Here is a 13,769-nt window from a genome sequence, read left to right as displayed (position 1 = left end):
GTGTATGCGTGGAACCGGAAGCAGTGTGCAGATAATTGTCAACAAAGCAAAAAAAAAAAAAGACAGCTAATTAGCACTAATCGATGCACTGAAGGTATGTTTCACCCGCAATATTGATCAAGGAATTACTGACACACACAACAACAATTCCCTCACTCTTCTGTGCCTCTTGTATGTGTGTACAATATGTCAGGATGTGGTGACGAGGTGCTTTGTGCTGTGCTGACAGACAAAGCGGCAGAAGGAGTGAACTGTGCTCAGCAGCCAACTCAGCACTTGGAGCCTGCCAGGTCTCAAGCTGATGCATTACTTCCCAGCCACTTCCCTATTCAGGAGTGACATGCTAACCTCAAACTAGGGGGAGGGGCTGCTCAGTTATTAGAAATCAGTCTGATGGGTCATGCACCACTTTTTTTTTTCTTTTTGCAAATTCCAGTTGATTTACTTCAAATGCATATGTAAGCTTCCTGCATGTGACAGGATGAAGAGGAGGCAGGGTGCACTGGATGCTTCATACAGTATGTAAACGGTACTTGCAGACTCAGGAGGAGGCTGCTTCACTGGTTCTTGTCCTCACCTCAGGCAAATGCTCTGTGACAGTCTTTAAATTGTTGTTTCTAGACTTCCAGTTGGAAAATGCACTTTATTGTGGGAAATGCTAAAGTCAGTTGATAATGGGATTTTTATTAAAGAATACAATTTAAATCAGTGCTTACATTAGAAAAATCTCACTGCACTCCACCCAAAAAAAGGTCCCAAAATGCATGCACTGCATCCTAAAATAATGAGGATTTTGTCTCAATTTACGTACAATTTTTTACTTAATGTGAAATCTGAGCATGTTTAGTTGAACACAAAGCAAAATTGTGTTGTATGAATGGCAAATGGTGCAGGCTAATTGTGGCAGAGCCTTTAACTCTTTGACTGCCAGACGTTTTCAGAAAAGGGATGCCGTGGGTGCCAGCCGATTTAAGCATTTTGACTGATCTTTCAAGGTCCACAGAAAATTTTGTGTTTGGACTATGGAAACACACATACTACCAAATGAAAGACTGGACTCTCATCTTTCATCAGAAAAAAACCTACCTTATTCCATTTTTCAGTAATCAACAATAGAAAATGGTTAGTTTCACCCAAATGCTCTGTTTTGAAACAAAGTGAATTTGACACCTTTTTTTCCCATGAATGATGCCACAAACACCTAAACGGTGCTTTAAGTCTGTAAAACACTACCACCAACAATGAAAAAGTGTTTTTTGATAGCAAAATACGTTTATTTACATTCAACAGTGTAACAATTTGACAAAACAATTTGGCAAACTATTTACAAATGTGTGCAACCGTGGTACTATTTACAATTGTGTGGATGTTTCAAATACAGTTTTTCTTTTTGTAACACTCCCCTGCGTGCAAGGAGACGCAGCAGGATTTGCACAACAGATTAGTTTCACTGCGATTGCCCCTTAGCGTGCAGACGCTACACTTTCTTGCTGGCTTTTTTTTCCGGGGAATAGCAAGTATATACTGCAGTGTGTGTTTGGCCATGTTGCCATCAAGTCTACTCTCAGGATCGTGATACGGTGACATTACGGTGGTGTTACGTCTGGCTTCCTCATGTCCTTCAGTTCCTATACCGGCTGGTAAGAGATGTTCTGATCCATCTTATCCGCTCCATTCATGGTGGCATCGTAGTCCATAACCAGTGTCTTCTCCGTGATCAGACTGTACCCACTCCTCCGATGAATATGCATTGGACTTGGGGCACTCTTCGTCGTCCGATTGAACGTCCGCCTGTGCAGAAGTGCTCGGTTGTGCTCCGCTTTTTCCGGCGTTAGCATCGCTAGCCGGTGAGGCTTTATGACGTGATCATAGCCGCCGCGTCAACGCTTCCAACTTCGGTGTCAACCTCGGAGTCACCATCATCATCATCGTCGTCATCAATGTGCTCTTTAGCACTGGTTGATGCTTCTCTTCTTTGAAAAAAACGATCAAGCGTGAGCTGCTTGCCACCGGTCGCCATTTTCGCTTTCTCAGCCATTGTCCCCTCAACACTCTAGCTCCGCCTCACGTCTTCTACTGACGCCTACCCGATCTTGTCCAAAGAGAGTCATCGCTGCCATCTAGGGGCCAAAAATAGTCATTATACTAACTAGATCTGCTTGATACTTTCAGCACAGCTGGCCAAGGCTTTCCTCCACCCGTTTCCAAAAAAAAAAAAAAAAAAAACTTGGTGAACGTCTTTTAACGTCTTTGGCGCTCCTCCGTAGGATTTTACTAAACGTTATTTAACGTTTTTGGCAATCAAAGAGTTAATTGTTTGCCTGTCACTACAGGTATTTTCCACAGAGTACTATTTCTCGAATAAACCCAGCATCCTGCTCGTTTCTTCTTTCATCCACTCTACCTTTGTTTCAACTGCACGAGCGATTCAGCTGCTGCACTGACAGGCTGATGCTGCTATGTGTGTGAAGAGTTGTGTATTCTTGTGTGTTAAGTGGTTTGATGCTGTCAAAACAGGGTTGCGGTAGTCATACAGGGTGAGAGAAAGATGCGGCTCGGCGAGTTAATGATGCACAACAGCACATCATACAGAACGGGACACATATTGCAAGTGCATACAGTATGACTTGAATCGGGTATCTTTTTTAATTTTATACAAAGAGTGTATAACATCTGCAAAAATTTAAGCTTGTTGACAGTGGGGCTATTCCAAATTAAGAATGTGTAAGTGGGAGCTTGGATGGCCCAGTTGTCAGTGCAGTGGTCCCACGATGAGATTAAAAGTTTAATCCCTCACACCCTGAGATGCTCGCTTCTTTGGCTTTATTTTCATATTATCATTTAAAAGGCTTAAAAATAGTACTTTTACATCCATCCATCCATTTTCTATGTCCAGAGGTGGCAAATCCAGGTCCAAAAAGTAAAAACACTGCCACAGTTTGGCTTTAGCCCCAGCTAGCTAGCTGCTTAGCCAAACTGTGGCAGAGGTGGCAAATCCAGGTCCAGAAAGTAAAAACACTGCCACAGTTTGGCTTTAGCCCCAGCTAGCTAGCTGCTTAGCCAAACTGTGGCAGAGGTGGCAAATCCAGGTCCAGAAAGTAAAAACACTGCCACAGTTTGGCTTTAGCCCCAGCTAGCTAGCTGCTTAGCCAAACTGTGGCAGAGGTGGCAAATCCAGGTCCAGAAAGTAAAAATCCCTGTCACAGTTTGGCTTTAGCCCCAGGTGCCGAGCTAGGTGCCTAGGTCCTTCTGGACCTGGATTTGCCACCTCTGTCAATGTCACTTGTTCTCATTGTCATATAGGTGATATTAGAGGGATTTCCAGTGATCCCTAGTGCCATCTAGTGGTGAACTATTAATTCATTCATTTAAAAAAACTACTGTTTATGTCAATAGTATGCAAAATATATGTTGTATAGCATAATTTTTTTTATTTATTTATATAATCATAGGTCTAGTAATCACTAATTATATTACATGGCTGTAGTCTCACTTTATTAGAGCTGCCATGTTTCGCCGCCATCTTCCTGCTACGGAGGCCCAAGGGACAACTTTGTGAGTGTAGCTAGCCTTGGTGGTGCTTGCATCGAGTGTCGGCCCAAATGGCTCGACCGCAGCTTACCTTCCACAGCTGGGGCCTGCAGGTGGTCATCACTAACTCCCGTGAATTGGGCCCATCGCTTGTCACTTTCTGCTTTGTTCTCGCAAGCTTTAACTTGCTTTTTTTTTTTTTTTTTACTAGCTTCTATAGCTAGCCGCTCTTGTTAGCTGCTTTGGCTAATTGTTAAGTCTTTCGGCGTCGCTTGCCGGGCTTTGCAACGGCTGCCAAGTTGCTGTCGCTCGCCAAGATGCTCGTTTGCTCACGCAAAATAAGAATTAGTGGTAGGCTTGTGAAATATGGTCTCTCTGAGCCACCGTAGTGTGCGTGCTCCTGCATGCTATTCTTTGAACACTGGAGGGCGCCAAGGAACGCACACTGGTTCTTTATGATGGAGGAGGGTCAGAATGGGAGTGAAACACTTTTCATACACACTGTTAACACAAAATAAGAAGCATTTATGATCAAATTTTGAATTTAGTATTGATACACTAGTTTCATTGCCAACAGTTCAGGTTCGGGTGTGCCATGAGATTGTCAGACCAATTCATGGTAAAGCCCGCCTATCATAATGAAAAATCGCACATTTCCCATCTTCTGTATAAATTGGACAAAGAAATGAGAACATTTTTTGCTGAGTACCACAAAAGTACATTGATGCATGACTCACATACCAACAGCTGCGAGCGCCCTCACTATGCACCACCAGATATTAAGGTTATGCATTTTAAAACAGAGCTCTACTGGGAGAGAATGAATGACGTCAGACTACCTCATGATTTAAACACTGTTCGCAAGTCACAAGTTCAGAGGAAAGAAAGCTTTTTTTGTGCGTGTGTGCATTGCCAACCTGTGATGACAAGCGTGTAGGGGACGGCGGCTTCAGTCAGCATGCCCTGCAGGTGGCCGGTGAAGAGCTGGAGAGCCTGGCCGCGTCCACTGAGAGGGTTCACCAGTATCATGACTCTGCAAGGCCGCCGCACTTCCGAGTTTGTGACGCCTGCGAATCAAAACACAAAGATGCTGCATGAATGGATCTGAGCAAGTACGTGCTTTGCAAATGTGTAAAAAAAAAAACATTTCACACCGGGTTGATCACATCAATCACAAAGTAGAAGAGTATTTTTTTTTAAATATATATATTGAACAGGATATCTATCCATTCACACACTTAACTCTTTGACTGCCAGACGTTTTCAGAAAAGGGATGCCGTGGGTGCCAGCCGATTTAAGCATTTTGACTGATCTTTCAAGGTCCACAGAAAATTATGTGTTTGGACTATGGAAACACACATACTACCAAATGAAAGATTGGACTCTCATCTTTCATCAGAAAAAAAAAGTTTGTTTCTACCTTATTCCGTTTTTCAGTAAGCAACAATAGAAAATGGTTAGTTTCACCTCTGTTTTGAAACAAACGTCTTTTAACGTCTTTGGCACTCCTCCATAGGATTTTACTAAACGTTATTTAACGTTTTTGGCAGTCAAAGAGTTAAGAAACAAAAAAGAACCCTCTGTGATCCAACATCAGTCATCTTGAAACCTATTAGTCACATATGACTGTACGTTGGCAATGCGGTATACAGGTGTGATTCCAACAGGAGGAGTGAGGAGAGAGTGTAAAAACAAACACGCGCATGCCCGAACTGTGACTCCATTCAGCCACACACGGTCAGCATTGTTTTGATTTGTATCAAAGCACAATGTGGCATTCATATACAAAAAGGGCCTTCACACTTCCAGAATATCAGATACAATGGTGGGAATTGTGAAAGAGCTTTTTTTGTGGCACGACTTTAATCCATCCGTCAATTTTCCGGACCACTTAGCCTGTTACGGGTTGCATGGAGATGGAGCCTATCACAGGCTGACTTTGGGCGAATTTGGACTGATCGCTAGTCACTCACAGGAGCCAAGATTTGAACCCGGAACCTCATAACCTGCACCGTGCTGCCTCGCTAAAATGTAATTGAATTTAAATATTTCATTACAATCATTAATGGATTGGAGCTAGACAGAAATAGAAACACTGCTCGCCTACTAGTGCAGATTCATAAGGATTTGATACAAGTCATGGTTTCACAGTCTTATTGATTCATCTTGATTGATCGAAAATGTATCTTATTTGTCCTTTGCTGTGCCTAGAGTTAAAAGAGAAAGAATCCAAAAAGAGCAGACAGGATGTGTTGTGCATGACGTGAAGTCAGACACGTTCAGGTACATTCTGTGCGTCACACACAAAGTAAACACACACTAGCTTGATGGAGGACAAAGAATGATGGTGGACAGAATCTGGTGCGCTCTTAGTGGCTGGATTTGCACTGCAGGATTAAGTTCCCAATTCCGATGCGGTGCCAATATCTTTTTACATGTACATTTCCAATTACCCATATACAATATCACTGCATTTTACATTTACTGAATACCTTGCAGAGACCAGATGGAAGTAAAAAATAAGCATTGCATACCATTTAGTGCCATCAGGACTGGCCTTCTTACAGCCACAGCCACCCATTAGAGCAATCAAGAGATAAATGTAAGCATATTTTATAGCTAAGTTATTTTCAAGTTGGCATGACGCTTTTGTGTAAACTTATATTATATGTACAGCACATTGCAAAAGTATAATCACAAGTGTATTTCATTATTTATGTGAAAGTTAAAGACAAAGTAGCACACACTCCCTAACCTGGACGATAAACATCCAGGTGACTTTAAGTCCGAAGATTACGCCGATCAGAATCGGCGCAGTAATTGTGATCGAAGACGGCCTTTTTCTTGCCCATTAGGGTCAGCAAACTGTCAGAAAGCTGGGGGCTTTAGGACCCAGATGCGGGAAGGCAGGGCAAGGAGGCAGAGGTGCAGTCCAAAAAGAAGTTTTAATATCTAATCAAAAAAAAAAAAACCTAACTTCAAAATACAAAATAAACTGAACTAACAAAACATGAAGCTAAACATGACAAAACAACTAAGGCGAGACTAACAACATGACATGGATCCTGATCAGGCGAAGAGGTCAGCGTGACGTGGCGAAAGACTTACAACAGTGGCAATAATGAACCGACACAGACAGGGGGGAGACAACCGACTAAATACACCAACACTAATGACATAACAAGACACACCTGGCTGAGGGCACTGATTGGATGACACATGAGGGTGATGGGGAAAGGTGGACACAATCAGGGTTGACACAGACACCACACGAGGAAGGGCAAGTGACCAGAAACGAGAGGAGTCAGACTTTTCACAATAAAACAGGAAATGACAAGACAAGGGGAAAACACAAGGAAAACATGACAGGGAGTAAACAAGACTGAAAATAAACATGACACAAACGCCTATTCAAATGAACAAAGTCGGCTGTCATTTACGCACCGGATACGTCATCACGATCACAAGATCAGTATATGTTCTTATTTCGATACTTAATTGTTTTTTAAAACATTCAGGGAATAAGATGCCCTTTTATCCTTTATGCACAATGCATGATCGAATACTGGAAAATGAGTTATACTGAGGTGTTCTTTTAATATCACAAATTCACAATATCGCGATAGTGCCGTTATCGTTACATCCCTAACCAGAGCAATATGGTCAAACTTTTGTGCTCAAAGGCCACCTTTGATTTTTAAAACAGGTAGATGGGTATTTGTAAAAAGGTTAAAATAACAAATGTATACCGCTGGCCGTCGAGCTGAAACCTCATAAGTCACGATTTGGTAAATTAAAATATTTTTCAAAAATCCTTACTTTTGGTCAGACGCACGTGTGGTTGTATTTCTTATGAATTATCGACCAATCCAATGTGTTGAAAAAGGCTTGCTCTCTTTGATGATACAATGTTAAAGATGCAATGTGGAGTTGAAAATGTAAATGTTAAAGGTTTTTCCACATCATGCATGCTCCACTAATGCCCAGATAAGTACAAAGAGCCCTGCCTATCAGCTTGTTTTCCCCGAGCACGCCACAGTTTCTTGAGGGGGGCTAGTGGCACTATGCATGAGCTTTACACAGAAGCTGCAGTTACACTTTAGGCCAGAGGTGGCAGTTGCGAGTACAAAAAAAAGTGACCACAATGCTCCTGTAATTGTTGAACAAATATGCCGAAAAGTGACGATTTTGAAGGTACAAGATTTTGGCCTGATGCCAGCGATACGCAAAATATGCTAGTAAGCAGTTTACAGCAACTATAACATTCAAATTTATTATATTCGTATGTTTTTCAATTTAGAATTGATTTAATTATCATTAATTAGGCAAACATTTAACAAAGTAATTATTGCTTAAAAATATCATCATCACTATAGTTTTTAAATGCTATTGTTTACAACAATTAATTGATGATCATTAATAAATAAAAATACATACACAGAAATTATTATATTTATTTGAATTATGCAATTTTTTGTGTGTCAAACAATTTTATATTTAACAAATATTTAACAAAATAATTATTGCTTAAAAATATCATCATCACTATTGTTTTGAAATGCTATTGTTTACACCAATTAATTGATGATCATTAATGAACAAAAATACATACACAGAAATTATTATATACATTTGAATTATACACCTTTTTGTGTGTGTCAAACTATTTCATCTTTAACAAATATTTCACAAAATAATTATTGCTTAAAAATATCATCATCACTATTGTTTTGAAATGCTTTTGTTCACAATAAATAAATTCTCCAATTAATTGATGATCATTAATGAATAAAAATACATACACAGAAATTATTATATATATTTGAATTATACAACTTTTTATGTGTGTCAAACAATTTAATATTTAACAAATATTTAACAAAATAATTATTGCTTAAAAATATCATCATCATCATTATTGTTTTTAAATGCTACTGTTTACAATAAATAAATTCACCAATTAATTGATGATCATTAATGAATAAAAATACATGCACAGAAATTATTATATATATTTGAATTATACAACTTTTTGTGTGTGTCAAACAATTTAATATTTAACAAATATTTAACAAAATAATTATTGCTTAAAAATATCATCATCATCACTATTGTTTTTAAATGCTACTGTTTACAATAAATAAATTCACCAATTAATTGATGATCATTAATGAATAAAAATACATGCACAGAAATTATTATATAAATATTTGAATTATACAACTTTTTGTGTGTGTTTGTGTGTCAAACAGCTAAATTAATAAATAATATGTGGCTCTTGGTAATGTTAACACTTGGCGGGGTGAATTTAAGGACATGGGTTGGTGTTGGTGCCATAGGACCATACTTTTGCCCACCTGTGCATAAGATTAATATGTGAAAATAAGCAAAATTCCATCACCAGGCTGAAGGGAAAATATGTTGCCAGTGTGCCACAGCGGGGAAGACATAGATTCACAAGAGTTTGAGATACTGGCTGAGGTCAGAGGTCTTCGAGTGACGCAAGTCCACGTTGTCCCCGACCTGTCACCCTCACAAAGATTTTAGCCCCCACCCCCCTCAAAATGAGGACAAATGGGAGTTTTTAAACTAAGATACAAAGGAAAAGTCCTGCTGAATGTGAACTCAGCAGTCGTGCAGTACAGTATGTGGGCAGTTTACATTAATATGCACATGTGGCGAAATTTTATATGCGGCTTGGATGCAGCACTGTCACATTCTGTTAGCATCCACATGACTGGCCTCCTTATTTACATTTCATTCATCCCAGTGAGAATTTGACAGCGGTCATTGAATGAAACCTCTGTGCCAATCGGCATAACAATGAATGGCTTCCCTAAGTATAATCCTCATAACCCTGCTAGAAGAAAGCAAAATCAATCCACTACATAGAAACAGAAATGGACAGTATCAGGCTAAACACCTTCCATCAGAAGGTGCTTTGTTTCTGTCTTACTCTACATTGATTATCTTGTCTTTATTTAAAATGTTACAATATGTCATTTCTAACACTCTTTTGATGAATGAATTCACTTTATATTATCTGTGATGGGACAAAACTTAAAAGTCAATCAGTGTCATTGAACAGTTGATGTTTGGAGCTTCCATTGCACTAAATGTTGTTTAGAATTGAAGAACAACGAAATACAGAAAACTGAACTTCACTAGCAAGGGTAATACAAATGTCATGTTTGACGACACAAGTCATTATGTTTTTGATTCCAAATCAGATGAACATTTTCTAACTCTCTGCAAACCGTGTCTCAGGTGCGCAAAGTATAGAGGTGAACTGGATGACCATAAAAAAAAAAATTCTAATAACCGCAAAACACTAGCAGCACAAACAAAACTTTTTATGGCACAAACGTAACAGACTATTTTCATCAAATTTTGCACTGGGGGGGGGACAACTTCACGCATGTGATTGTCTGTAGGTGTAATCTACACATTTCCTTTTTCTTATTGAGTTTCTTTGTCATTTGCCAGCTATTTGACGCAAAACAAACCTTGCGCAGTGCACTTCTCTTGCAGTTCTAATCTAACCTTCCCATTTGCAGCAAGCTCAAATGTAATTAACTTTAGGATAAATACTCTATAAGGGATTAGTGTTTCACACTGACTTTCATACACCCTCTGCAACAGAAGCAGCATTTATTACCACAACAGTATTCTGTGCAGTCCGTCGGTTTTACAGGCTGCTTTGGATTTGGAATGCTAAAGATTATAAATTAACTCATTCACTGCCATTGACGGCAATAGACGTCAAAATTCATTTAAATTATTTCTATTAGTTTAACATTTTTTCCCACTTTTCTTAACAAGAGTATGAAAACCTAGAAAAAAAAATATTGTACATTTAGAACAGATATAAACATTTTGATTAATCGTGAGTTAACTATTGAAGCCGTGCAATTAATTACAATTTTAAAAAAAAATTATCGCCTGACGTGATTTAAAAAAAAGATTATTAAAAATTAGGGGCGTCAGGCGATTACATTTTTTAATCGTAATTAATTGCATGACTTCACTAGTTAACTCACGATTAATCACACATTTTATATCTGTTCTAAATGTACAATTTAAAAAATCTAGGTTTTCATACTATTGTTAACAAAAGTGGAAAAAATGTTAAACTAATAGAAATATTTCAAATAATTTTTTTAAGTTTATAGCCGTCAATGGCAGTAAATGAGTTAAAGATGTGTGATCTTGAGGGGGAAAAAAAAAGAGAGAAAAGATTACAATCTGCATGAGATTCTCATCAAAGTGCCAAACTGGATCAATGATAAGTGATATTCAAGACTCCACAACCTCAGATGGCGCTTTGTGATCAAGCCAATAGAGGGACAGAGAGCAAGTGCCACTGTTACCGCTCAGGTTACCGTCTTGCCTTCTGCCTGCCAACCTCCCGTTGCCTGCAGACCGCAGGGAGGCTGGATGCACACAACATCTTATTTATATGTCTTCTCCTTGCTTCCATCTTTGGCAACCAACATTCCAAATGAGTTCCTTCCACAACCAACTGCAGTTTGTTAAGAGTGGATTCTTGCAATTTTGAATTGTAATTGCAGTACGCTCACCAGATCAAACATAAGAACTGTCCATATTGTTTTGACCCTCATTAGACTGTTGGAGTAGCTAACCAAGTGGCCAATAGATATATGCCCAGTTATCAGTTCATGGTTGCGCACGAACAGATGTACTGCATCACCAAGTATCACATGCATATTCCTCCCATATGAGTGACGGAGTAATTAACAGAGTAAACAACTCCACGATGAGAGGCTAATGAGATTGGTAGGAGGACTAGACCTCATTAGACAATTTTAGCTGCAGCAAAAAAAAGATGTGTTAATTTTTCCACACATCAACAATAAACCCTCGCTGGGAATTGACTGCACAGATGAATGGAGCGTAAGCAGCAGCCACACTCTTGTTGACAGTGCAGCAGTTTGAAATGTAAATAGCCCGGGTGGACTAGAATAATGGGAGAGTCAGTCTTCAGGAAAATGGAAGAAAACAGAGTTGGTCCCTTGTTTCAGCCTCCAAACTCGCACCAAGATTTCAGAGTGGGAATTTCTCACTGGCCAAACTCCCTGCTGTCGTGTGATGCAAGTTGTGATCATCAGGCACCAGCTACTTTAAAGCAGACAGTTTTTTTTGTTATTCCTCATATTATCCACTCAGCAACGTTATTGCATACCATTCATCATAACTACTTCATTCACTCAGCAGCAAAAACTACTTTTAGGATATTATATGTGCATAAAACAGCAGTGACCAAGACTTTGGCCCATATTACTAATGCAGTCAGCTATGTGTGCTATTCTAGAATGCTTTTCACACGGGCTGGCTGACTTAATGGATGGAAGGTGTATCCCCTCCCAAGCAAGTCCAGCAGGTTATTGGCAGAAGGAATGCAAGCATGGCATACTCTCTCACAAACGTGTTTAACAGATAGGATTGAAAATTGGAAAGAAGTGCTATTTGTTTTGAATGCTCTCATAAACTTATATTTATTTGATTTTGAGTCGTTCCAGAATTGGAGTACCATGCACTTTGTTCTGGAAATTATAGTTGTCCTAAGATAAAATGCAACGGAAGCTGTTGTAGAAGAGAATGCAACAAAACAAAAACATTGTTATGAGATACAAGTTTAATTTCTTCTGTAACAAAGCTTGTAACTCAAAACACTTATAACCTAACTTAATTCATCTTTGACCATTAAATGAATAGACAAGGAGACAGTCAAAACACGTCAGTAAGCCACACTATTAGTTGTTCCTGGCAAAGGATATGGAATATATGTATGCATGTGAGTATTCTATTATCTGTCTACATGTGTTGCTTCAATGTTTGTTCAAATGGCTGTTGCTGAAATGTTATAACACTGCGGAACTGATGCTAGCCCATCCATGGTGTTTTTCCCATTAGAATTAACCCTCGCTAAGTTGACGGACTCTTAGACAAACTTTTGTGTTGTTTTAAATACACAAATTGTATTTAGGCCTATATCTGTTTTATGTTTAGTTTGACAGTACATTTCATTTGCGAGTGGCTATAAAGAACGTACAACCTGTTTTTGAGAATTGTGAGTTCACTGCCACTATACTGCACTTGCAATTCAAATTTTTGCTCGCAGTCAAAGAAAGAATATTGGCCGAACAATGGCTCATATCTCGAACAACTATGAGCTAGGTGACATGTATCTCCAGGCGCCACTTTGACTGTTATAAAAATGCATTATATCAAATACATTTTAAATAGTGGTTGTTATACTCTGAGGTTGTGTCTCTCAACATCTAGGAAGGGGAAAAAAAGGGAGATATGACTCAGCAGAATTTATATCTTAAAGTTAATTGCTCTGACGCATACTTATAAGGTGTTTTCTCAACATTTTCACCCATGATAGTGTGTGCAAATCAAACCAATGAAACTTGTAACTTAAGAAAAACTTTGATATGAATACATATTTTTCTGACAAGGCCAAAAAAGAAGCTATAATAATATAAGAAAAAGACACTTTATCATCAAAGGTATTCTTTAAATAGATATATAGCGTAGCTTAAACACGCCCACAAAATACAATAACATAAAAACAGTCCGTGCCTATTCATTCTCCAATTCTGGGATGACCCACATAATGCATGAATGTAAACAAGCGTGACCTTGCTCACCGTCTTTCCGGAGCGCCTGCTGTACAGAGGCATCCCTGATGGCACAAGCCCACCGTTCAGCCTCCCGCAGGTTAGTCCGGGGGTCCTGGACCAGCGCCACCCGAAAGCACTGCTCCACTCGCTGCCGGGCCACGCCGGCGCTCATCCAGCGCCTTTTGAAGGGGTAGAAATAGGCGGTAAAGTAGGCGCCCACATCCGCGCTATCCGTTCCTCTGTACGCCCGGCAGCCGACGCAGTCCGTCAAGTTGAAGACCACCTTGGTCCGGCCCGGGGACGAGGAGATCTTCTGAATGGTCAGGGCGCTCTCCGTCAGGGTCACGGAGTAGCGGACCTTGTCGTCGAGTGTGTCCGTAAACTCCCCATAAAGCATGCCCACGAAGCCGTTCCGCTGGCGGGGTGGCTCCGCTTCAGGGGCGTCCGTCTCCATCCCGGCCAGGCCAGTACGAGGATGGTGGTGCGGTACCGACTCTCAAGTGGAGTTCTGCTGCGGGACGCTCCGAGCGCGAGGACATCATTCTTGGTTCGGAGTCTCTTCCTAGCGGCTAAAAGAGGGAGTGCAG

The 13,769-nt window shown here is 39.9% G+C and overlaps 1 protein-coding gene across 2 annotated transcripts in view; it reads right to left on the bottom strand.

Moving 5' to 3' along the window:
* LOC144043352 (sphingosine kinase 1-like) overlaps positions 1–13,769 on the bottom strand; it is a 32,584-nt gene that overhangs the window by 17,322 nt on the left and 1,493 nt on the right. Inside the window, exons 2-3 of one of the 2 annotated variants that reach the window (XM_077556893.1) lie at positions 13,210–13,751; positions 4,449–4,598 (exon numbers count right to left, since the gene is read on the bottom strand). In XM_077556893.1, the coding sequence (XP_077413019.1) occupies positions 4,449–4,598; positions 13,210–13,636 (577 nt within the window). In that variant the 5' untranslated portion in view covers positions 13,637–13,751. Of the gene's footprint in view, positions 1–4,448; positions 4,599–6,066; positions 6,104–13,209; positions 13,752–13,769 lie in introns of those variants that run through there. The other variant, XM_077556894.1, reaches the window with a different exon arrangement.

The sequence above is a fragment of the Vanacampus margaritifer genome, chromosome 2 (genome assembly GCF_051991255.1).
Source record: "Vanacampus margaritifer isolate UIUO_Vmar chromosome 2, RoL_Vmar_1.0, whole genome shotgun sequence".
Taxonomy (NCBI): domain Eukaryota; kingdom Metazoa; phylum Chordata; class Actinopteri; order Syngnathiformes; family Syngnathidae; genus Vanacampus; species Vanacampus margaritifer.
This window is presented reverse-complemented; position numbering and strand designations above follow the sequence as displayed.